At 40.7% G+C, this 22,744-nt stretch overlaps 1 protein-coding gene across 5 annotated transcripts in view; it reads right to left on the bottom strand.

Moving 5' to 3' along the window:
- Nucleotides 1-2,458: 2,458 nt before the first annotated feature.
- The window catches only part of LOC117438190 (spindlin-Z), a 101,880-nt gene continuing 81,594 nt past the window's right edge, over nt 2,459-22,744 (bottom strand). For all 5 annotated transcript variants that reach the window (XM_034073665.1, XM_034073668.1, XM_034073666.1 and 2 more), the window contains 3 exons: nt 8,254-8,507; nt 7,087-7,320; nt 2,459-6,133 (listed from right to left, as the gene is read on the bottom strand). In XM_034073665.1, the coding sequence (XP_033929556.1) occupies nt 5,934-6,133; nt 7,087-7,320; nt 8,254-8,507 (688 nt within the window). In that variant the 3' untranslated portion in view covers nt 2,459-5,933. The remainder of the gene's footprint in view (nt 6,134-7,086; nt 7,321-8,253; nt 8,508-22,744) is intronic.

Genomic DNA, 22,744 nt, shown 5'->3' with positions numbered 1-22,744 from the left:
AACCACTGGTGTGTTATCAGTGTTGTTCTCAGGCTAAAGTCAAAACCACAGCAATGCACCAGCTATTAAGGAGAAAATTGACTGCTACAGCTGAACCCAGGACACCTTTTGTTGAGGACACCAGAACTGCACGCAGTACTCCAAGTGGGTTCTCATGAAATAATAAACAATTTATGAATCACCACAAATTAAAGCACTTTATGCTACTTTAAATACACATTCAAGTTAAATCAATGGAAATTTGCATAGGCACTATTTTGGCAGGGGAAAGGGCTCTTTTATTTTTTACAATGTCCTGCTCAGGTTTATGAGCACCAGGCAGTCTTCTTCATTCCTTACCATCCTTGGAGGTTCCAGGTACCTGGCCAAGCAGATTGTAATGACTCTGGCACAGAACAGGGAAGTGTATCAGCACACAGAGCACAGTCTATAAATCAAACAGTTAAAAGTCCCATTGGACTTGAACCAGAATTGCTGCCAGAAAGCATAACTTGTGATCCTCCAGTGGTCAGGGATACCTCCACTGTCATCTGCTTCTACTAAGAATTGAGTGACTTGCATTATTTTGCATATTTTGAGTCTAGATTATGATTCTTATATTGATATGGCAAGTCACGTATTCAGATTTGACTAGATCTGCAGATGGTCCAGGTGATTAGAAACCATAAACTAAACTGTGCTATAAAATAAGTGCTACACTACTTATAAACTACTTATAACTACTTTTATACTATAAAATTGTGCTACACGGATTCTGGTTATTAAAACACATGTGCTACTCTGATCACAAGATTCTATGCTGATAAAAAAATTCTGCTAAAAATATAGCTTTAATTGTAACTACAACTTAGTGTCATCATCATTCTGCCAAGGATCCCCCAAAAAACTTGTCTGTCCCCATAGTGGATGGCTGCACACAAAGACTTGCGGTCAATGGTACAATGTCCAAATGGAGACCAGTAACAAGAGGTGTCCTGGTGTTGGAACTGATACTATTCAACATCTTTGTTGGCAACATGGACAGTAGTATTGAGGGGTGGAGGGAAGGGATGCCATCCAGAGGGACCTTGACACACTTGAGACATGACCCAATGCCAGCCTCATGAAGATCAACAATGTGAAGTGCAAGGTCCTACACCTGGGTTGGGGCAATACCATGCACAGCTACAGGGCGGATGGAGAAGTGATTCAGAACAGCCCTGCAGAGAAGGACTTGGGGGTGTTGGTCGACGAGAAACTGAACATGAGCCAGCAGTGTGCGCTCGCAGCCCAGAAAGCCAACCATATCCTGGGTTTCATCAAAAGAAGTGTGACTGGCAGATGGCAGGGAGGTTGGAACTAGATGATCTTAAGGTCCTTTCCAACCATAACTATTCTATGATTCTATGATTCTGCTGCTCTGCTCTGCTCTCCTCTCGTGAGACCCCACTTGGAGTTCTGGTGTCCTCAACATAAGAAGAACATAGAGCTGTTGAAGCAAGTCCAGAGGAGGGCCATAAGGATGATAAGGGGGCTGGAGCACCTCCCATATGAAATCAGGATGAGAAAGTTGGGGCTGTTTAGCCTTTAGAAGAGAAGGCTGCTTGGAGGTCTCATAGCAGACTTCCAGTATCTGAAGGGGGCTTATAAGGATGCTGGGGAGGGACTCTTCATCAGGGAGTTTAGAGATAGGACAAGGGGGTAATGGGTTCAAAAATAGGGGAAGTTCAGGTTAGATACAAGGAAGTAGTTGTTTATTGTGAAGGTGGTGAGGCACTGGAACAGGTTGCCCAAATAAGTGATAAATGTTCCATCCCTGGCAATGTTCAAGGACAGGTTGGATAGAGTCTTGAGCGACATGGTCTAGTGTGAGTTATCCCTACCTATAGCAGGGGGGTTGGAACTAAATGATTTTAAGGTCCTTTCCGACCCTAACCATTCTATGATTCTATGATTGTTTTCTTCACTTCTCATCACCTAGAGGTTTGGATAATTCTAGGTATCTTTTTTTTCTTAATTTATTAAAATAAAATTTAAATTTTAGTTAAGTGCATTAATTCAAAGCAGACAAATCTATCAGATAAACACTGACAAACACTTCTACTGTTCTTTGCTGCTGAACTACTACTAACAGTGTGAGATATAGTGTGTTCTGGAAATAAGAGGGTCCCTCACAGACTTGCATAAAGCTCTGAGGAGGAATTTTCCTGCTTTGGGTGAAATACAATTTAATCGTTAAACTTTACCTCAGTCAAATTCCATCTTATCAACATTGATATTTACTTGGCAAAAAAGAAAAAATTAAAAAAATTGTCATAGCAAGAAAACTTATTTCATAGGGGAATGTATTATATCAGCATACATAGCTCAACTTTAAAATACCAAGTTCTTTTTAATTAATACCAAAGAAACTGCTTCTTCACAATCTGAAGTCATATCACTACATTTTGCTCATGAGAATAAAATTTACAGTCATGAGTTGCACATAAAGGATTTATTTTAAATGCTTTAAGGATAGAGTTACATCATAATTATAAAAATTACTTACAGAATTAAGTAACAGACTTAAAGTGTTCATACTTCTATATGCAGAGAAAATTAAAATAATGAAGCCAAGCTCTAAATATGAAGTCGTTACCTAATTTTAAAATGTGAACACGAAGACCTTTGAACTATACACATACCAAGAACCATCCTAATTTCACTGATGTAAAATACAAAAAGCACAGCATTTTCAAGGAACCAAAAACTGCTTTTTCCAAAATTCTTTTCCCCTTAAGCAACTGCAGTCTATTGTATCTGAAGATAAAGCCTCCATTTAAAAATAATTAATTTAAAGATGGTTTATACCTATTGCAATAAGTAGAATTTTCCCCAAAGTATTTCAGTCTTTATGTAGTCCAACTTAGTTTAGGGTTTGGCACTCAAAAAAAACCTAAAATTAATGTTTTACTTATCAATTATGATTTTATTCTTGAACAGAATGCATGCACGGTCCCTTCAAATGCTGTATGACACATACAAGTGGAAAATTACCTTCCATTGGAACTATGTTCGCCTCACCAATGCATTTAACTCTACTAACAACCATTCAAACAGCATAATAAGAAATTTCACAAAAAACTGAACACAAAATAAAATCAGAACAAAACCCAAACATTATAACATGCAACTTCAGTTTGCTACATTGAACATTCTAACGTTCTAAGCATGCAAAAAAATAATGGTCTGAATTTAAGATTTATGGGTATTTTTGGGGTTTTTTTTGTGTGTGTTTGGTGGTTTTTTTTTTACCTTTTAAAAAGTTTTACATGGCAGCCTGACATCATGCACACACACAATATACAACAATACTACAGCAGATAAATGAGAAAGGCCAATAACCTTTATACAAAGATCCATGGCTTGTGCCATCACAAGACCAATGATAAATTTGAAAAGTAATTTGAACCCCTAGAACAAGGGACCAACATGTAGTAGTTTTTAAGGTAATACAAGCACTGCATGCAGATCTGAAACATGAGCCTAAAATAAAGCCCAAAGCAGATGGCAGGGAGTGGAATTAGTCTCAAATCTCAAAAAGGTGGTGTAAGCTATTAAAAAATAGCCACAAAACCAATACCACTCCCCTTAAGAAAAAAGATGAAAGGAAAAAAAAAAACCCATGCAACAGACAATGGGGACATCTAAAAACAAACAGAAAATTTGATCGTGTATAGATTATATTTCAATTGTGTATTAGAGTGGCTTGCATAAAACTCACAAATGCAAGTCTAATGCTAAAAATGTTCCAGTAGATGCAAACCTCAAATATTTCAAAACAAACCTTGTATTCTTTAGATGTAAACCCCAAAATTCATTGTACTAAGTTATTAATGTATGTTGTATGTAATCAATACACTCATTCTTGTGCCACAAATATCAACTTGGGCTCATGGAGCCAGGCTCAGCTTTGAGATTTACATGCAGGACTCTTAAGAGTCAATAGAAAGCACATAACAGATCTGCAGGATGAAAGCACTGTGTTGCAAATCTGCTCACTTTGTTCAAAACAATAAAAATTTACTGACTCAGGTACTTAGTGCTTAAAGACTGGATTGAGAAGCTGTGAACTGAAAGATAATAGCCTGCCTTTGGTTGCCCATGATGAAATACAGGACATACATAATGCAATATAGTAGAAAGGGACAAAGAATTGAAATACCATATTTACACAGTATTACCATTAACATCATAATGAGGCACAAGCCTTAAGGCTAAAATATGAAATCAAGGAAAAAAATGGACAGAAGGGGACTTAAACCACTGAGTCTTTGATATCAATACCCACAATAGAGGTCAGACCTCTGATCTCTGTCAGTACCTCTCCTGCATCCTTCCACTAACAGCATAAAGTTGGATATCTGTATTCCTTCTTTCCATCAATAGTGTTGACTATTCACATTCTTCACATATTGTATTTCTGTGAAGGAGTGTTTTGAAGCTTGTAGAACTCTCCTTTAACATGACAATTCTGTTGCTGTGTTGATCCTCATTACAATTCTGATGCTTTTGAAAGTTGCTACACTTAAAAAAAAAATACCCTAACCTTGATTTACAACTATCTTACAAGATTACAGTTGTGATTCTGCTATTGTGGGCTGCAATTTACATCCACATTCTAATGCAGATGAATGAATCACTGAGACTGTCGATAGCTCCCCTTAGTACACCACTGGCATGTAGAACTCTAGTGCTCATAGAATGAAATTCATGTTAACAGCATACCTCAAAGCAAGTACAACAGGTTTAAACTGGAGATTTGTCTGGACAGCCCTTACATGGAAAAGCCAGAAAAAGAATATATGGCGAAGATGCCTTCTTGAACCAAAAACAAAACCCAAAACAAAACAAATGAATACAGCAGACTGAGCAGAAGGCAATGAATATTTCTCCTCTAAAGAAGGTCTTCAGTGTAAAAGGACCCCCCACCCTCATAAGAGTGTATTTACCATGTAAAAGATTAACTACTATTAGGTTTTAGAGTCCACACTCAAACATCCAGGTTGCTAGGTTAAGTGAGAGACTACTGATTGCCAATGTGTAGTCTAAAATCTTAAGTAGCATATATACTGTTAAACTTGTGGCACCAAGCACTTGGGTTCTGCTGAGAAATGTGTATAACAAAACAGAGTACAACATTTGGAATTAAAGGCAGCTTTGTTGTGTATATTTTACTGGTTTCTACAACTTGTAAACAAAGGTCCTTAACCTGTATTTTCTAATTAACTGTTTATACAGATTAAATATATTTTTATAGTTTAAAGCCTTTTCACTGAAAGGTGCATAAATCAAACACTTGATATCCTACTGCCCTGTGAATAGTAAAAATGCACAAGTATTTCCATGTACTGGAAGCTCTTAAAAAGCTTAATTTGAAATAAAGCGTAGGAACACAGTAGATTGATGTTACTTGGGTTAGGCACTCCTTACTGCTGAACAAATTGTTTAAACCTTTCAGAAGAGTCACCTCTGTCCCAACTCAGAAAACAAGGACTGCCAGTAACCAAGAAATTAATGTTACAAAAGAAGGCATATCAAAAATAGCAAGCTACACTTGCATGTGGCAGTTGAATAGGTGAGTGCAAGGTTGAAGAAAATGTTAAAATATATAAGAAAATCTAGATTACAATACTAGATTGACTTCACACAGCTTGAATTTTCAGCTGTTCTTAGCTTTTAACTCCCTCCCACCCAAATATATCGACTTCCTTCAAGAAAAGGAGTTCTCTTATGCAAAATGTGTGATGTTCACATAAATTTGTATCATTCAGAACAAAATAGTTTTGCTGATAGAGATCATGGGTTCACAGGGACATTTAAGCTTTCATTTAACTGAAAAACAGTCAAGTCTTTGTGTCTACAAATTTTATATTTAATAGTTCCACAAATCTGGCAGAAGTTCATGATGATGTCTAGGATGTCTTCACCAAATCATAGACATAAATATGGAAATCATCATCAAACTTGATGAAATAGACAGATGGTTTGGCTTCAACTTGATGAATGACCATGCCAGTCCGTTTTGAGCCATCTTCTTTGGCATATTCCACTTGTTTGCCCACCAGGCTGTCCACAACTTCACCTGGTTCCCGTTCTGCAGGAGGTGAATCATCTGTAATATGAAAATACAATGTACTTTGGTAGATATTTATGGATTTTTTCCAATTTACAAAACTTCAGAGCTGCTTTTGAAAGTTAAGAAACAGTCACATGTTTAAAACACAGAGTATGTCTAAAATGAGCTGTTCAGACAAGCACCTAACTATTGCCATGCTTCCAGAAAGTACAGTCACAGATTTTTTTTTATTTTTTGGGGGGTAATACTGTCTTCAATTTTATGAAGTAAAAATATAGCATTTCAATTGGTTAGAAAAGTAAATATTTTGACATGAAGGTTTACACACCAGTTACAGAACGTTTGTAGATACTGAATTTAAGCCCCAGCAGAACAAGACACTGAGTCTGTTTAACAGAAATGCAGGTGTGCTAGAACTACTTCTCCCCGCACACTTTATCCAAAAAGTCAATAAACATTCCATTACAAAAAGAGCACATATTTTCCAAGCTAAGTGTAACCTCCTTAATCAATAATTCTGTTAAAAGGGTTTTGGATTTCACACTAGAATGGATACTATTGAGAAGTTTATATTATTTGCTTTTCTAGCAAAATCTACCCAGAAGTGTCCTTAAGGACACAGAGTAGTAGATAGTCTCAGGAAAAAAAGAGTGCATTAAAAACTTAATTCTTAAATATGAAAAGCATAAGCCTTTTTTCTGTTAAAAAATCTAAGTGTAATCTCTTCCACAATAGTATGCATATATTTATCAGAATTAGGAATTATTATGGAAAAGGATTTTCCAGTATTTACTGCATATTTCACCACTGATTCAAATAAAATATTTCAGAAGTTGTTTAATACAGATGTATTTTTTTTGGTGCTGTAACCTTTGATACTTAAAAAGATTCTTGTTTGTCAACTCTCTTTTCCATACATAAACCATAGGCCAAACAATAATACAAAGAGATGAAGCTTCCTAGAAGAAAAAAGTAACTGGCCTACTTACTGGAATCAGGCATAATGCGAAGGTCACCTTCTTTATAATCGTCTAATAGTTGGTACATGTACAAGACAGGATCTTTCTCATAGGTAATATAAAACCATGTGTTCATAATAGGAGCTCGAGCCAAGACCATCCCCCTCCATTCATCTTTTGAGCCATCCTCTGTCTCAAACATATGTTCCACAGCTTTGCCAATCATTGTGTCTGCCAGGTGGGCATCACTAATTCGAGATGAAGCTGAAATGGTAGCAGTTCATTATCATTCAGTATGTCCATTCAAAAGTACAGAAATAGTATTTGCAAAAATAATAATCTTTATCCAGATTCATGAATAAATTTGTTTGAAAGTTAGTCAATTCACATATAGAACAAATATTGCCCATTCCAGAGAGCTGAAGACCAAAGAACTGCATAACTTTAAAAATTATTTTAACATGTTAACTACCCTTATTGGCATTTTACATCATTGTACAGCCCCCCCAACAATGCAAGGTAAAGGGACAGTAATATAGGTCATAGCAAAGAACAGTGTCTGTATTTTAAATATAATATATTATAATATATAAGATAAGATAATGAAAGTGTTTGGTTTGGTTCCTCCTAACCCCATTCTAGAGACTGCTACTGATCTCTTTGCAGTCAGGAAAAACAAGAAGTTATTCCATTCAGAAATAAGCAATTACTAAGGAAAACTTTGAACTTTACCGTTTGAAAAAATCTGCAGTTTAAAAATTCAGTGCTAATTCTGAAAACAAATAAAGCCTTGTTACTAGTCAAGTTATTTCATTTTTTTCCTCTCCATTTGTATTAATACCTAGGGAAAGCACATGAAAAAATCTCCAACCAAACACAAAATTACTCTCTAACACACAAGACAGCACAGCTGGACATTTCTCAGCTGGCTCAGAATTTAAATTTTAATAGAAATATCAATGTTACATGTACATAAGCTTGTTAGGGATAAGATTCAGTAAGAAAAAATACAGAATTTACTGCATGCCATTTAAAGACAAAAGACAGCCCTATGCACTCTGGTATCATCAAATCTTTGCGTAATCAACAAAAATTAAACAGAACATTTAGATTATCTGCCATGTGATGAAAAGTAATTTAAATAATAAAATTTAAATGTTCTGACAACATTTGCGCACAAAAGAAAAAACCTCTTACCAACTCTGTCTGGAAGGACTTCAAGTGCTGAAACTCTTTCATCTTTGTGCAGTTCTAGTCCATATACACAATCAAATCCATCATACTTAATAAGATAGAGAGAGGGATTTACAGGAACTTGATCAAGAACTGTGCCCTTCCATTGTGTTACAGGTCCACTCCCTTCTTTCCAGCCATGCTGTATTCTGCAGCCTACAATGTTTCTTCGTGGCTGAGAAATAGGTTTACTTGGTCCAACATTGTTTCTATGCTTTCTGTACACAGATACAAACATAACATTAAAAAAGTACATACTAAAAATTTTACTTTGGACAAGAGCTTTACGCTGGCAATACATTATTATATGTTACTAAAGATACACCAAATTCTAACATGTACAGCTTTGTGCACATTATTCAAATTAGGTTATAAAGCATACACATTTTACTGGAAAAAGAAAACAAAACAAAAACACAATGAAAAGTAGTGGAACACTTATCAATATTTTGTATAAGCTTGCTTTCCTAATAGCAGTTTCTAAAACTAGCTTGCTTAAGCCAACAGGACTATTTTAGCCATTGATACACTAAACATCAAAGGTAAAACTTGTTAAAACCCTAAATCAGATCTCAAAGAGCAATGCTACCTAACAGTAGTATACTTTTGCTACTTTGCTGCTCTCTGCAGAACAGTAAACATAATTCCTTTACTCCAGGAGGAAGTAACCAGTGGAAACATTAATGGTTGTTGACTAAAATTCTTCAAAGCATTTGTTTTCCGTAACCTGTGTTGTCACCTGAAGGAAATTTCACTTCCCTCTGCACTTACAGGTATCTTTGACCTCAAGTGTTTTTAAAAACACATGATAGCAACAATATTCTTCTAACATTCCATTTTAATACAACTCAGGAAAAACAATATGCAAAGGTCACAGAAATAGAAGAGGTACTCCTTAAAGCAGATAATAAATTAAATATACTTTTTACTCTCCCTTTAATTCAACCTGCAGATTCCTTCTGGTGAAGGTCAGTTGCTCTGTTAAACAGTCATGTAAGCTATTTGACAGTTTTAACCCACTAGAAGAGTGTTACACAAGTTTTATTCTACTCAGTTAAAAAAACAAAAACCAACAAAAAAAAACAACAAATGGGAACTGACAGTTGTGAATACAACATATGAAGAAACACATGAACATTACAAAAGTACACTGGTGATAAATGTATATTATCTTTATCATGTTACAATATGCATATTAATTCCTAAAAGAATATTTAGAGGGTTGTCTGATAAAAATTCTCACGAATATTAGCTAATTCCAAACTAAATTTCTGGATTATTTACCAGTTATAGTACACTTCATTTAAATGGCAATAAAATATACACTTCACTAACACACTTAAAGTAACATCACTTGCAGAAAACAACAGCCATCCTTAAATTAGTGACAGTGACAAAAGAGAAATGTCTTCAGGAAAAAAGAAAGCTCACAGAGCAACCCATGTACGACAGAGATCCAAAGGACACAAATAGTAATCATATCAGTAAAGTATCATAATTAGTCTTAAAGTACAATAAAACCAGTATATAAAATCAGTAATGCTAAAGTTATAATCACAACTCTATTAAAACTAATATGTACGATTCCTTCAGCATTTTGTCCCAGCTCCAGACTTTCATTCTCCATGAAAAAAGTAGCAGAGTTCCACAGTATCTTTTGGCAAATTTAACTTTTGTGATGATTTAAACATATCAAAGAGGTCAGTCTGCATTCATAATCTGTGTTATCAAAGTTAGAAGTAATGTTAAGAAGAAATGTTAACCTCTCCCAGTTAAGAGGCACTCCCTTGCAAAGTTGGTTCTACTTTTCCACGGAAACTTGAACACATGATAAAATACTAGTTCTTAGAATAGAATCATAGAATAGTTAGAGACAAGGATGTCATGTGGGACAGTGTTGAACACTTTGCACAAGTCCAGGTAGATGACATCAACTGCTCTACCCCTGTCCATCACTTCTGTAGCCCCATCATAGAAGGCCACCAAATTGGTCAGGCAGGATTTCCCCTTAGTGAAGCCATGTTGGCTATCACCGACCACCTTGTTGTTTTTCATGTGCCTTAGCATGCCTTCCAGGAGAATCTGCTCCAAGATCCTGCCAGGCACAGAGGTGAGACTGACTGGTCTGTAGTTTCCTGGGTCTTCCAGTTATCCCATTCTTAAAAATGGGAGTTATATTTCCCTTTTTCCAGTCATCAGGAACTTCACCTGACTGCCATGATTTTTCAAATATGATGGACAGTGGCTTAGCAATATCATTCGCCAGCTGAAGTAATGAAAACAGTACAGAAATATAAAAATTTTTAGGTAATAGGAATAGAAATGGGAAATTACACAGGTGTACCATATTCAGAGAGTGATGGGTGGAAGCTCATTTTAATTATAGGTTTCAAATTTAGTCTCATGCTAAATAAAATTAAGTTTTGTGAAATTCCCTCCAGATTTCAGGGGGAGAAAAAACTACATGCTTGCAATTAAAAAACAAACATCACCACCACCCTAACAAAAAAAAAAAAGAAAAAAAAAGTCCTATTTCTAGTGTTTTCCCTTCCAGCAGTTGGGAAGAACTAGTGAAACATTTATCTATACACAAACCCTTAACACTCATGTAAATTATGTAGGACACAAATGATATGGAATAAATGGATGGAGATTGTGTTTATTCTGTCTGGGACTGAGTTAATTTTCCCCATAGCAGCCTTCACAGGGCTGTGCTTTGTAGCTTGCCAGTGTTATGGCTACTTCTGACCAGTACGTGCACTTGTCACTAGCCTTTACTTGGACATAAAGTAGTCCATCTGTCAAATCCACGACTCTCCAATTTAGATACAAGGATGCTGTTCAGGACAGCGTCAAATGCCTTGCACAAATCCAGGTAGATTACATCAGTCACTCTTCCCCTACCCACCAATGCCATGGTCTCATCGTATAAGGCCACCAAATTTGTCAGGCACAATTTGCCCTTAGTGAAGCCACACGGGCTGTCACAAATCGCCCCCTTATTGTCCATGTGCCTTAGTGTAGTTTCCAGGAGGATCTACTCCATGATTTTCCTGGGCACCAAGGCAAGACTGATTGGCCTGTAGTTCCCTGGGTCTTTCTTTTTTCCCTTTTTAAAAATGGGGGTCATGTTTCCTCTTTTCCAGTCAGCAGGAACTTCACCAGACTGCCACAACTTCTCAAATATGATGAACAGTGGCTTGGCCACTTCACTGGCCAGTTCCCTCAAGATCTGTGGATGCATCTCATCAGTTCTCATGGACTTGTGCACCTTCAGGTTCCTTAGATTGTCTTGAACATGATCTTCTACAGCAGGCAGTTCATTCTCCTAGTCCTTGCCTTTGCCTTCTGCAACTAGGAAAGTATGACTGGAGCTCTTGCCAGCGAAGACCGAGGCAAAAAAGCCATTGCATACCTCAGCCTTCTCCATGTTCCAGGTAACCAGGTCTCCCAGTTCCTTTCAGAGAGAATTCACGTTTTTCCTCATCTTTCTTTTAGGACCAATGTATGTATTCAAGCTTTTCTTGTTGCCCTTAACATCTCCAGCTAGAATTAATTTTGTCAGGGCTTTAGCTTTCCTCACCTGATCCCTGGCTGCTCAGACAGCTTCTCTGTATTCCTCCTATGGCACTTGTCTTTGCTTCACCCTATGGAGGCTTCTTTTTTGTGGTGGACTTTGTTCAGGAGTTCCTTGTTTTTCCACACAGGCCACCTGGTGTTTCTGACTGACTTGCTCTTTGTTGGGATGCATCACTCCTTAACTACACACAGTACAGTCAAGGTAAGACTGCACCAACACCAAATACAGTAAGATAATCAACTCCATTACCCAGCTGATGCTACTGTGTTTGATGCCCCCCAGGATGTGGACTGCCCTTTTGGCTGCCAGGGCACACTGCTGACTTATGTCAGCTTACTGTCAGCCAGCACCACCATATCCCTTTCTGCAGAGATGCTCTCCAGGCACATTGCTCCCAGTTCATACTTGTGCCCGTATCCTGGTTTCAGCTGTAACAGCTATTTTTCTTCCTAGTAGCTGGTATAGTGCTGTGTTTTGGCTTTAGTTTGAGAGCAATGCTGATAACACACAAATGTTTTTAGTTGCTGCTAATGAGACCAAGTCATTAGGCCTTAGCTGAAATAACTTCACTTTTTAGCATGACTCAGCACTTAAACACAACTGCACTTGCTTAGCAGGGGGCCCCTCTGCAGGTTCTTGCCAGCTTTTTACCCAGGAAAGAATTGGGTAGACCTGGCCCTTCTTGTAGATGGGCATCCAATTTGCCAACCTCCAGTCAACTGGGACCTGCCCTTCTGGTGAGGCATGATAAGCAATGCATTAGAACCTGGGCCTGTAGACAGCTTGCACTGCTTCTGTAAATTGCTTCTAAGCAGGGACATCCCTAACGGCAAGATGTGATAATTAAGTTCAAATTGGTAACTACCTTCTAAAATGCTTTGGAGAGAGCAAAAAACATAAATGCAGTTACAAGTCAAGCAGCAGATACATATACTTGCAGTTCAAGTTTTTCTTTCTCTGAAGGCTGTACTAATGGACAGCCACTCATTTCCAATTGTAGTGGTTCATATAAGCAAGAAATTTTATTTTCAAATTAATATTTTAAAAAAACCTTATTTTTGCTTGCATCTGAACATGTAATAAGAAAGAAAATATAGCTTTCTAACTGACTACAAATAACAGAATCAAAAAATGGTCAGCCTTTAAATATCATCTAGTTCCAACCCTTCCACCATGGACAGGGATTTTTTTCTCTAGCCCCTTTACCAGCCTTGTTGGTCTTCTGTGGATCCACTGCAGCACCTCAACATCTTCCTTGTAGTGAGGGGCCCAAACCCGATAACAGTATTCAAAGTGCAGTCTCACCAGTGCCAAGTACAGGGGGACAATCACTTCCTTCTGGCTACACTATTTCTGATAGAAGCTGGGATGATACTGGCCTTCTTGGTCACTTGGGCACACTGCTGGCTCATATTCAACCAGCTGTTAAATAACACCCCAAGGTCCTTTTCTGCCAGGTAGCTTTCCATCAGCTCTTCCCCAAGCCTATAGTGTTGTATGAGGTTATTGTGACCCAAGTGCAGGACCCAGAACTTAGCTTTGTTGAAACTTATACAGTGGGTCATTGAGCCAGCTTGTCCAGATGCCTCTATAGAGCCTTTCCACCCTCAAGATCAACACTCCTACCCAACTTGGGTGTTGTCTGCCAGGTTACTGAGAGTGCATGCAAACCCTCTCATGCAGATCATTGATAAAGATATTAAACAGAATTGGCCCCAGTACTGAGCCCTGCGTAACAACACTTGTGACCAGCCTCCAACTATATTTAACTCCATTCACCATAACTCTTTGGGCCTGGCCATTCAGCCAGCTTTTTACCCAGGAAAGAATTGGGTAGACCTGGCCCTTCTTGTAGATGGGCATCCAATTTGCCAAACTCCAGTCAACTGGGACCTCCCTGGTTAGCCAGGACTGCTGATAAATGATGAAAACTGGCTTGGTCAGCACTTCTTCCAGCTCCCTAGGTACCCTTGTGTGGATTCCACCTGGCTCCATAGACTTGTGTGGGACTAAATGGACTGTGCAAACTGCCATGCCATGCCCTTGCTGATACACAACACCCTGGTGTCATTGACTCACCCTGGTCATTAGCACTCCCTAGGGGCTTCTTTTATAAGTGAGGACAGCTTGGCCACCCTTGCTCTTGGCCCCACCCAGGTTTTTTCAGCAGCTGTCAGGTGAGCTGCAGGCTCCTAGCATCTCTCAGCTCCCCCTGAGGTTCCCCCAGTTCAGGAAACCCCACTGTGCACCACGCTAGAGTGGATCATGCTGACACCAGAGCTGCTTGCCTCAGCAACTATTTATCTTGAAGGCATTAAGCTGATAAGTAAAATCTTGTTACATGGAAAAGTTTTATTAGCAGATCATGGAAAGTTCAAAGAAATTTAGAAAATAGTCAAATGAAGCAGAGTAACAATGGTCAATATATTTTTTATATTTCATGGTGCCATGTAAAAAGGTTATAAAAAATAGAGCCTAAACAGTGATGTTATTACAGACTGCCACTAACAAGGAACTGCATGATCAGAGAACTGTTATAAACTATTTTTGCTCAATATTCAGACTATGAGGCACATTACTAAAGACAGAAATTTTAAAGTACTTTCTGTACTCCTTCAAAAGCCATCATTCAGTTGTAAAATTAATTTTCTTAGGATTACAAGTGTATTGGGTATACATGGCAAGGTTTGGTAGCAGATACACACACACAACTACACCTGCAGGGGTGGCCTCTATTTAAAGAAGTCAGGGGCTGCCCTGTGCCAGACACAAATGGTTCCAGCTGGCTTGGCAATGGCCCCATTGCAGGGCAAAGTTGAGCCAATTAGTGAAGTTGGCAGTGCCTTTGTGAAAACATTTAGGAAAGGGCAAAAAAAACCCACTAGACAGGGAGAGGAGGGAAAAAAAAAGAAGAGTAGTGTGTGTGAGGGGAAGTGTGAGAAACAGCAGAAAGAATACAACACCAAGTTCAGAAAAGGAGGTATTCCATGATGCTAGAGCAGATGCCCACACTGCAGCCTCTGTAGGACCCATGCTGAAGCAGTTGGATATTTCCTGAAGTAACTGTGACACATGGAGAACCCACAGAGAATGCATGCCAGAGCAGAGTTTTCCTGACAGGACTGTCTCCCCGGAAGAGCCCATGCTGGAGCAGATTTTCTTGACAGGAACTGCAGTTTATAGAGAACCCATGCCAGAGCAGGGGAAAAGTAAGATCAAGAGGGAAGGAGTGGCAGAGCACAACTGTTATGTACAGACTGTAAACTCCCTTCCCCGATTTCCCCTGCACCACCCTAGAGGTGGTGAGTGGTAGAGGAGTCTGGAGTGAAGAAGTAAAGTTGAGCATGGGAAAGGGGGGAGGAAAGGTGTTATCAAGCCTGTTTTGCTCATGACAGTAAATGGTAAGAAATCTCCGTCTTTATTTTGACCCATGAGCTTTTACATTCTATTTTCTCCCCCTGTCCCACTGAGGAGGGGAAGAGAGTGGGTGGGTGGGAGACTGGCCCATAGCCAAGTATAACTCACCACCAGAAGATAGTTTAGTGTGATTGAAAATTTACAGGGGATAAGTACAGTGGTAGTTAAACTGCAGATAAAAACTTCAAAGTCCTCGAATTGCCAGCTACAAGTAACTTGAAGAGCATAAGATTTTATACTTACGCTGTTTTGTGCATTCTTTTCTTACACACCAAGGCTGGAAAGGATGAGAGCCAGGAGACTACTGACTGATCTGATACAGGTCAGCTTCACATACACAAAGATCATCACTACCCACTGAACACTCAGAACTGCCCTTTTGCGTCTGACTTATAACCATGGAACTTCCTTCAAAAAGGGTCAATAGATAACTATAATTTTAGTTAAGAGTTCAAAAGATTAATCCACACAGTCCATCTTATCCCTTCCTCAGTTACTCAACCCTGTGTCCTGGTTTCAGCTATAACAGTTATTTTTCTCCTTAGTAGCTGGTGCAGCGCTGTGTTTCGGCTTTAGTCTGAGAACAATGATAATAACACACCAATGTTTTAGTTGTTGCTAAGTAGTGCTCACCCTGATCAAGGACTTCTCAGTCTCTCATGCTTTCCAGTGAGGAGGGGCACAAGAAGCCAGGAGGGAGCAGAGACAGGACATGTGACCAAAACTAGCCAAAGGGGTATTCCATACCACAGCATGTCATGACCAGTATATAAACTGAGGGAGTTGCTCGGAAGGGATTGATTGCTGCTCAAGGATGGGCTGGGTATTGGTCATTGGGTGGTGAGAAATTTGTATTGTGCATCACTTGTGTTTTCTGAATTTTCATTTCCTTTTTTTTTAATTTTTTGTTGTTTTCTATTATTATAATCAGCATTGTTATTGTTGGTATTTTATTACCCCTATAGAATCATAGAATAGTTAGGGCTGGAAAGGACCTCAAGATAATCTAGTTCCAATCCCCCTGCCATGGGCAGGGACACCTCACACTAAACCATATCACTCAAGGCTTCATCCAACCTGGTCTTGAACACTGCCAGGGATGGAGCATTCACAACCTCCCTGGGCAACCCATTCCAGTACCTCACCACCCTCACAGTAAAGAATTCTTCCTTATATCCCATCTAAACATCTGCTGTTTAAGTTTCAACCCATAACCCCTTGTCCTATCACTACAGTCGCTAATGAAGAGTCCCTCTCCAGCATCCCTGTAGGCCCCCTTCAGATACTGGAAGGCTGCTATGAGGTCTCCACACAGCCTTCTCTTCTCCAGGCTGAACAGCCCCAACTTTCTCAGCCTGTCCTCATACAGAAGGTGCTCCAGTCCCCCGATCATCCTCGTGGCCCTCCTCTGGACTTGTTCTACCAGTTCCATGTCCTTTTTATGTTGAGGACACCAGAACTGCACACAATACTCCAAGTGAGGTCTCACGAGAGCAGAGTAGAGGGGCAGGATCACCTCCTTTGACCTGCTGGTCACGCTCCTCTTGATGCAGCCAAGGATACGGTTGGCCCTCTGGGCTGTAAGTGCACACTGCTGGCACATGTTCATTTTCTCATTGACTAACACCCCCAAGTCCTTCTCCGCAGGACTACCATGAATTTCCTTTTTCCCCAACCTGTAGCTGTGCCTGGGACTGCGCCGACCCAGGTGTAGGACCTTACACTTGTTATGGTTAAACTTCATGAGGCTGGCATCAGCCCACCTCACAAGCGTGTCAAGGTCCCTCTGAATGGCATTTCTTCCCTCTAGCGTATCAACAGAACCACACAGCTTGGTGTCATCGGCAAACTTGCTGAGGGCACACTCAATTCCATTGTCCATGTCTGCAACAAAGATATTAAACAAGACCGGTCCCAACACCGATCCCTGAGGGACAGCACTTGTTACTGATCTCCAGCTGGACATTGAACCGTTGAAAACAACTCTTTGAGCGCGACCATCCAGCCAGTTCTTTATCCACTGAGTGGTCCACCTATCAAATTGATGTCTCTCCAATTTAGAGACAAGGATATCATGTGGGACAGTGTCAAACGCTTTGCACAAGTCCAGGTAGATGACGTCAACTGCTCCACCCCTGTCCATCACTTTTGTAGCCCCGTCATAGAAGGCCACCAAATTGGTCAGGCAGGATTTTCCCCTAGTAAAGCCATACTGGCTGTCACCAAGCAGCTTGTTGTTTTTCATGTGCTTTATCATGCCTTTCAGGAGAATCTGCTCCCAGATTTTGCCAGGCACAGAGGTGAGACTGACTGGTCTGTAATTCCCCACGTCATCCATTTTCCCCTTCTGGAAAATGGGGGTTATATTTCCCTTTTTCCAGACGTCGGGAACTTCACCTGTCTGCCATGATTTTTCAAATATGATGGCCAGTGGCTTTGCAACTTCATTCGCCAGCTCCTTCAGGACCCCCAGATGGATTTCATCAGGGCCCATGGACTTGTGTGGTCTCGAACCAGATTCTCTCCTACAGGGGCTCAAGGTCTAGGTTTTCACAGTCCCTACGTCCGCCTTCCAAGACTCGGGTGCTGCGGTCAGAGCCTTTGCCAGTGAAGACCGAGGCAAAGAAGCCATTCAGAACCTCAGCCTTCTCCAAGTCCTATGTAGCCAGTTCTCCTGGAAGCTTCTGGAGGGGGCCTACATTGTCCTTAGTCTGTTTTTTAGCCGCTACATACCTATAAAATCCCTTCCTATTATCTTTAACATCCCTTGCCAAGTTTAGCTCCACTTGGGCCTTAGCTTTCCTAACTTGGTCCCTAACTTCCTGGACAACATCCCTGTATTCATCCCAGGCCACCTGTCCTTGTTTCCACCTTTTATAAGCCTCTTTTTTCCTGTGAATTTTTCTCAGCAGCTCCTTATCCATCCAAGGAGGTCTCCTGGCTCTCCTGCTGCACTTCCTTCTAGTCGGGATGCCACACTCCTGAGCTTGTAGCAGGTGATCCTTGAATGTTAACCTATAGTCTTGGTCCCCCTTGCCCTCTAGGGCTATATCCCATGGAACCTTGCTAACCAGGTTCCTGAAGAGCCCAAAGTCTGCTCTCTTGAAGTCCAGGGCAATGAGCTTGCTGCACGCTCTTCTCACTGTCTTGAGGACCTCGAATTCGACCATCTCGTGATCACTGTATCCAAGAGTTCCCTGGAGAGTCACATTTCCAAAGAGCCCTTCCCTGTTGGTGAGCACGAGGTCAAGCAGGGCACCTCTCCTCGTCGGCTCCTCTATTGCTTGCAGAAGGAAGTTGTCTTCCATACAATAGAGAAACCACCTGGATTGCTTGTGCCGGGCCTTACCGTCGCCCCAACAGATGTCAGGGTGGTTGAAGTCTCCCAGGAGAACAAGGTCCTGCGAGCGTGGGGCTTTTCCTATTTGTCTATAGAGTTCTTCATCCACAGGTTCCTCTTGATCAGGCGGTTTTTAACATATCCCCACAGTAATGTGTCCCATCACCGATTTCCCCTTAACACTGACCCACAAACTTTCTGTTAACTTAAATATTTTAATTTATTTTAGTTATTAAACTCTTTTTATCTCAACCTGTGGGTTTGATTCTCCCCCCCATCTTGCCCAGGGTGGAGGGGTGGGGGGAATGAGCAAGTGGCTGCATAATACTTAGTTGCCAACTAGATTTAAACCATGACAGTCCTTTTTGACACCCAACATGGAGCACAAATGATTGAGATAATGACTGATCTGACCAGAGTGTGTTAAAACAAATTTGTTATAAACATTCACTGTATTAGTTTATTAGTCACTGGTCACAATGTTGATTTATTTCCTCTCAGAGTTTGTTGCTCTCAATCTCAGAGTTGGGTTATGTCATATCTTACTTGCAGTATGAATTCCCTGTTTTGATATTTATCACCCTTGGGATCAGGGCTAAAGTTTTCTTTTTGTTGTACTTAATAATAATGGTTTGTGATACGACAGAACTACTGGTCATGAAACTGATCTGGTATGTATTCTCAGTATTGCCATCCCCTCCATACTTTGGGAGCCATTTAATGAGGACTATTAATAATCATACCTCTCCCTTTTTCTCCTATGAGAGCCAACCAAAGGAGGACATATTCCCTCACATCTCATCCACTAGGCTATTTACAGCAGTGTTTGAGAATTTTGAAAATTTTGAATATTCTTGGAATGCTGAAACCAGCCTGGCCCTATTGCTAGGAATCAGGATGTTGTTGAATACGGCTCAGATCTTGCTTAGGATAAAAAACTACATGTGGATACTCCAGCCCATAAGAGAAGCACTGCGGCTCTAAGGAGAAAAAGAGGAACACAAACTCCAGTGACAAGCAGTTTGGCTACTTCAACCCCTGTGAAGCACACTGTAGCTACTCAAATTGCAGAGGCAAGCACTATGGCTACTCAAACCCCCAGCAACAAGGATTTAAGTCTGTGAGAGAGACTGCTCTGAAATCAGACTTCGCTGTCCATTGCCTTAAAGATTGGTTTGAGAAGCTGAGATGGAAACCCACCTATCTTTTGTCCCAGAGATAGGTGGGAGGAGTTAAGATTTCAATATCCATTGCCTAGGAGAAGGGTGTGAGGAGCTGAACTGGGACTCCACCATCCATTGCCTGAGGGATGAGTGGGAAAGAGCTAAGACTCTTCCATCCATTACCTGGAGGACTGGTGTGAGGAATTGCTACCCATTATCCCAAGAATTGCTGCAGACAGGTGCAGTTGAATTGCTGGCTGCAAGACCAGAGAAACTGGTTCACCAGGAACATGCAATAAATGACATGGAGAACAGAGGTACTCCCCCCAACTCATTATAAAAAGGGGAAAAGGTAGTCACCAAGAGGCACATCACCAGGGAGCCATTGCCATGAGGACACCTCCGTGAGGACATGCTCTACCGATGACTGCTACGGATCCTGAGGGACACCCTCCATGAGGCATCACCACGAGGGCAACTCCATCAGGACACCTTCATGGGGAACTTTTAAGGGGACAACTCCAGAAGGACACCTCCACAAGGACACCCACTTCCAATGACTACTATGGTCTCCTGGGGGACACTCTTCTCCGATACCAACTGTGAACCCTGAAGAACCACCACCACTGACAACGATGACAAAGGAACCCTGGGACACCACTGGATCCATGGTGGTCACTCTCTCTCTCCGCACCCCAAATCCTTGCTTCATTTTCCACCTTTTTTTCCAATCTGTCCTATTCCTGTCCCCTTCATTACAATAATTTCTCTTTTTTTATAATAACTGTCTTTTTGTAACTTACTAATAGATTACAGTACTTGACCTTGTTTGCATCTTAATTTCACTCTTGGGATAAAGAACAGGGCCTGGCATTGGGGTTTTCGCCAATCTGAGACAAGGAGGCACAAAATCACAAAATGAAATATAAACCTTTATAAATAAGTAGAAATGGTTTTAAGTAATGTTAAGTTTTATGGCTTTGTAACAGTAGCAATGGAAAATAACTGAGATGCATGATTCACAGAAAAAAAAAAGTAGAGTGCGGCTAGAGAACATACTGAGAATTCTTGTATAAGATAAACTGTTGTAGGTGATGTAGTTTTAGGTCCTCATGAACTTAGTACAAAATAAGTGTAAGAAAAACAGTATAGAAAAACAGGACATGTGGATGGGGAGCATCTGGGACTAGCAGGTGTCCAGGATGGGCTGCAGCTAAACTAACTGATAAGTAGAAGGACAGGATGGTTGCTATGTCTGTAGTGTTAACGAACCAATGAAGCTGGTGTAAACATCTACTGTTCATGTTTCAAAGGCTGCCAGAAGTGATGAAGATTGTTGGAAGAAGTAAACGACCACCACATTTTTGTACGCATGCTGGGAAACTTCCTGGAAAATGATGTAATTCATATGTAGCCTCATGAATATGCATGTATACCCAGTGATTATATAAGGGCGGCTTGTGCAGCAATACGGGGACACACGCTAGGTGGAGCTATCCCCCATACCTCCCGGCACCACAATAAAGAACACTTGCTTGTCAACTTAAACTTTGTCGGCAAGTTTGTTCCTGGAGTTTTCTCCGAATCAAATCGGATGCTGACAGAGCCACTTCAATCTCCACAATGTCCTGGGTTCAGCTGTAGTCATTTTTCTCCTTCCTAGTAGCTGGTGCAGTGCTGTGTTTTCGACTTTAGCTGGAGAACAAGGCTGATAACACACCAATGTTTTCAGTTGCTGATAAGTAATGTTTACTCCGATGAAGGACATTTCAGTCTCATGCTCTGCCAGTGAGGAGGGGCATGGAAAGCAGGGAAGAAGCAGAGACAGGACACCTTACCCAAACCAGCCAAAGGGGTATTCCATACCACAGGACACCTTACCCAAACCAGCCAAAGGGGTACTCCATACCACAGGACATCACGCCCAGTATATAAACTGGGGGGAGTTACTCGGAAGGCACAGATAGCTGTTCAGGTCAGGCTGGGTATAAGTCAGCAGGTGGTGAGCAACTGTATTGTTCATCACTTATGTTTATTGTTTTCTTTTCCTTTTCCCCTTTTAGTTTCATATTATATCCCCTAGTTACTTCCTTCGTCATTATTATTGGTGTTAGTAGTAGTAGTTTTGTATTATACCTTAGTTACTGGACTATTCTTATCTCATCCCGTGGGAGTTACATTCTTTCAATTTTCCTCCCCATCCCTCCAGGAGCAGGGTGGAGAAGGGGGGGGGGGGGGGGAGTGAGCAAACAGCTGCATGGTTCTGAGTTACCAGCTGGGCTTAAACCACGACACACAACAAACACTGTAGCTATTCAAACTCTGACAACCAGTACCACGGCTACTCAAACTACAGCAACAGGCACCACAGTTATTTTTATCTCCATAAAAAGCACTGCAGCCACTCAAGCCCAAGCAGGAAATATGGTGGCTATTCAACCTTCAGAGACAACTACTGCAGCTGTTATAATTCCTCTGACCAGTACTGCAACAACTCAAACCCCAACAACAAGCACAGCAACCACTCAGACCCCCGCAATAGGTAATATAACTGAAGCAGAGAACCAACCCATTTAGGTATCAGCTGCCCCTATATGCAAGAGGAAATGGAAACAAAAACCACTTGTTTAGTGAAGGAAAAAGAAGAAGGGCCATCAAAAGAGGAACCATCACAACAGAGGAAGAGGCAGAACAAGAGCTAACTTTTTGATCCCTGTCCTTGACTGAGCTGCAGGATATGCACAAAGATTTCAGCCGTCATCCAAATGAGCACATCATCATCAGCTCTGATGCTGGGACAATGGGGCCAAGAGTTTCGAATTAGAGGGTAGAGGAAGCCAAGGAGCTGGGTTCACCTGCTAGGGAAGGGGGAATTGACAAGGTGCTTGTGAAAAAGAAACAAAATCTCAGCCTCTGGAGATGGCTCATGTTAGCTGTGAGGGAAAGGTATTCCTA

Source organism: Melopsittacus undulatus (assembly GCF_012275295.1).
Source record: "Melopsittacus undulatus isolate bMelUnd1 chromosome W unlocalized genomic scaffold, bMelUnd1.mat.Z SUPER_W_unloc_1, whole genome shotgun sequence".
Classification (NCBI taxonomy): Eukaryota; Metazoa; Chordata; class Aves; order Psittaciformes; family Psittaculidae; genus Melopsittacus; species Melopsittacus undulatus.
Note: the sequence above shows the minus strand (reverse complement) of the source record. Positions and strands in the feature narration are given on the sequence as shown.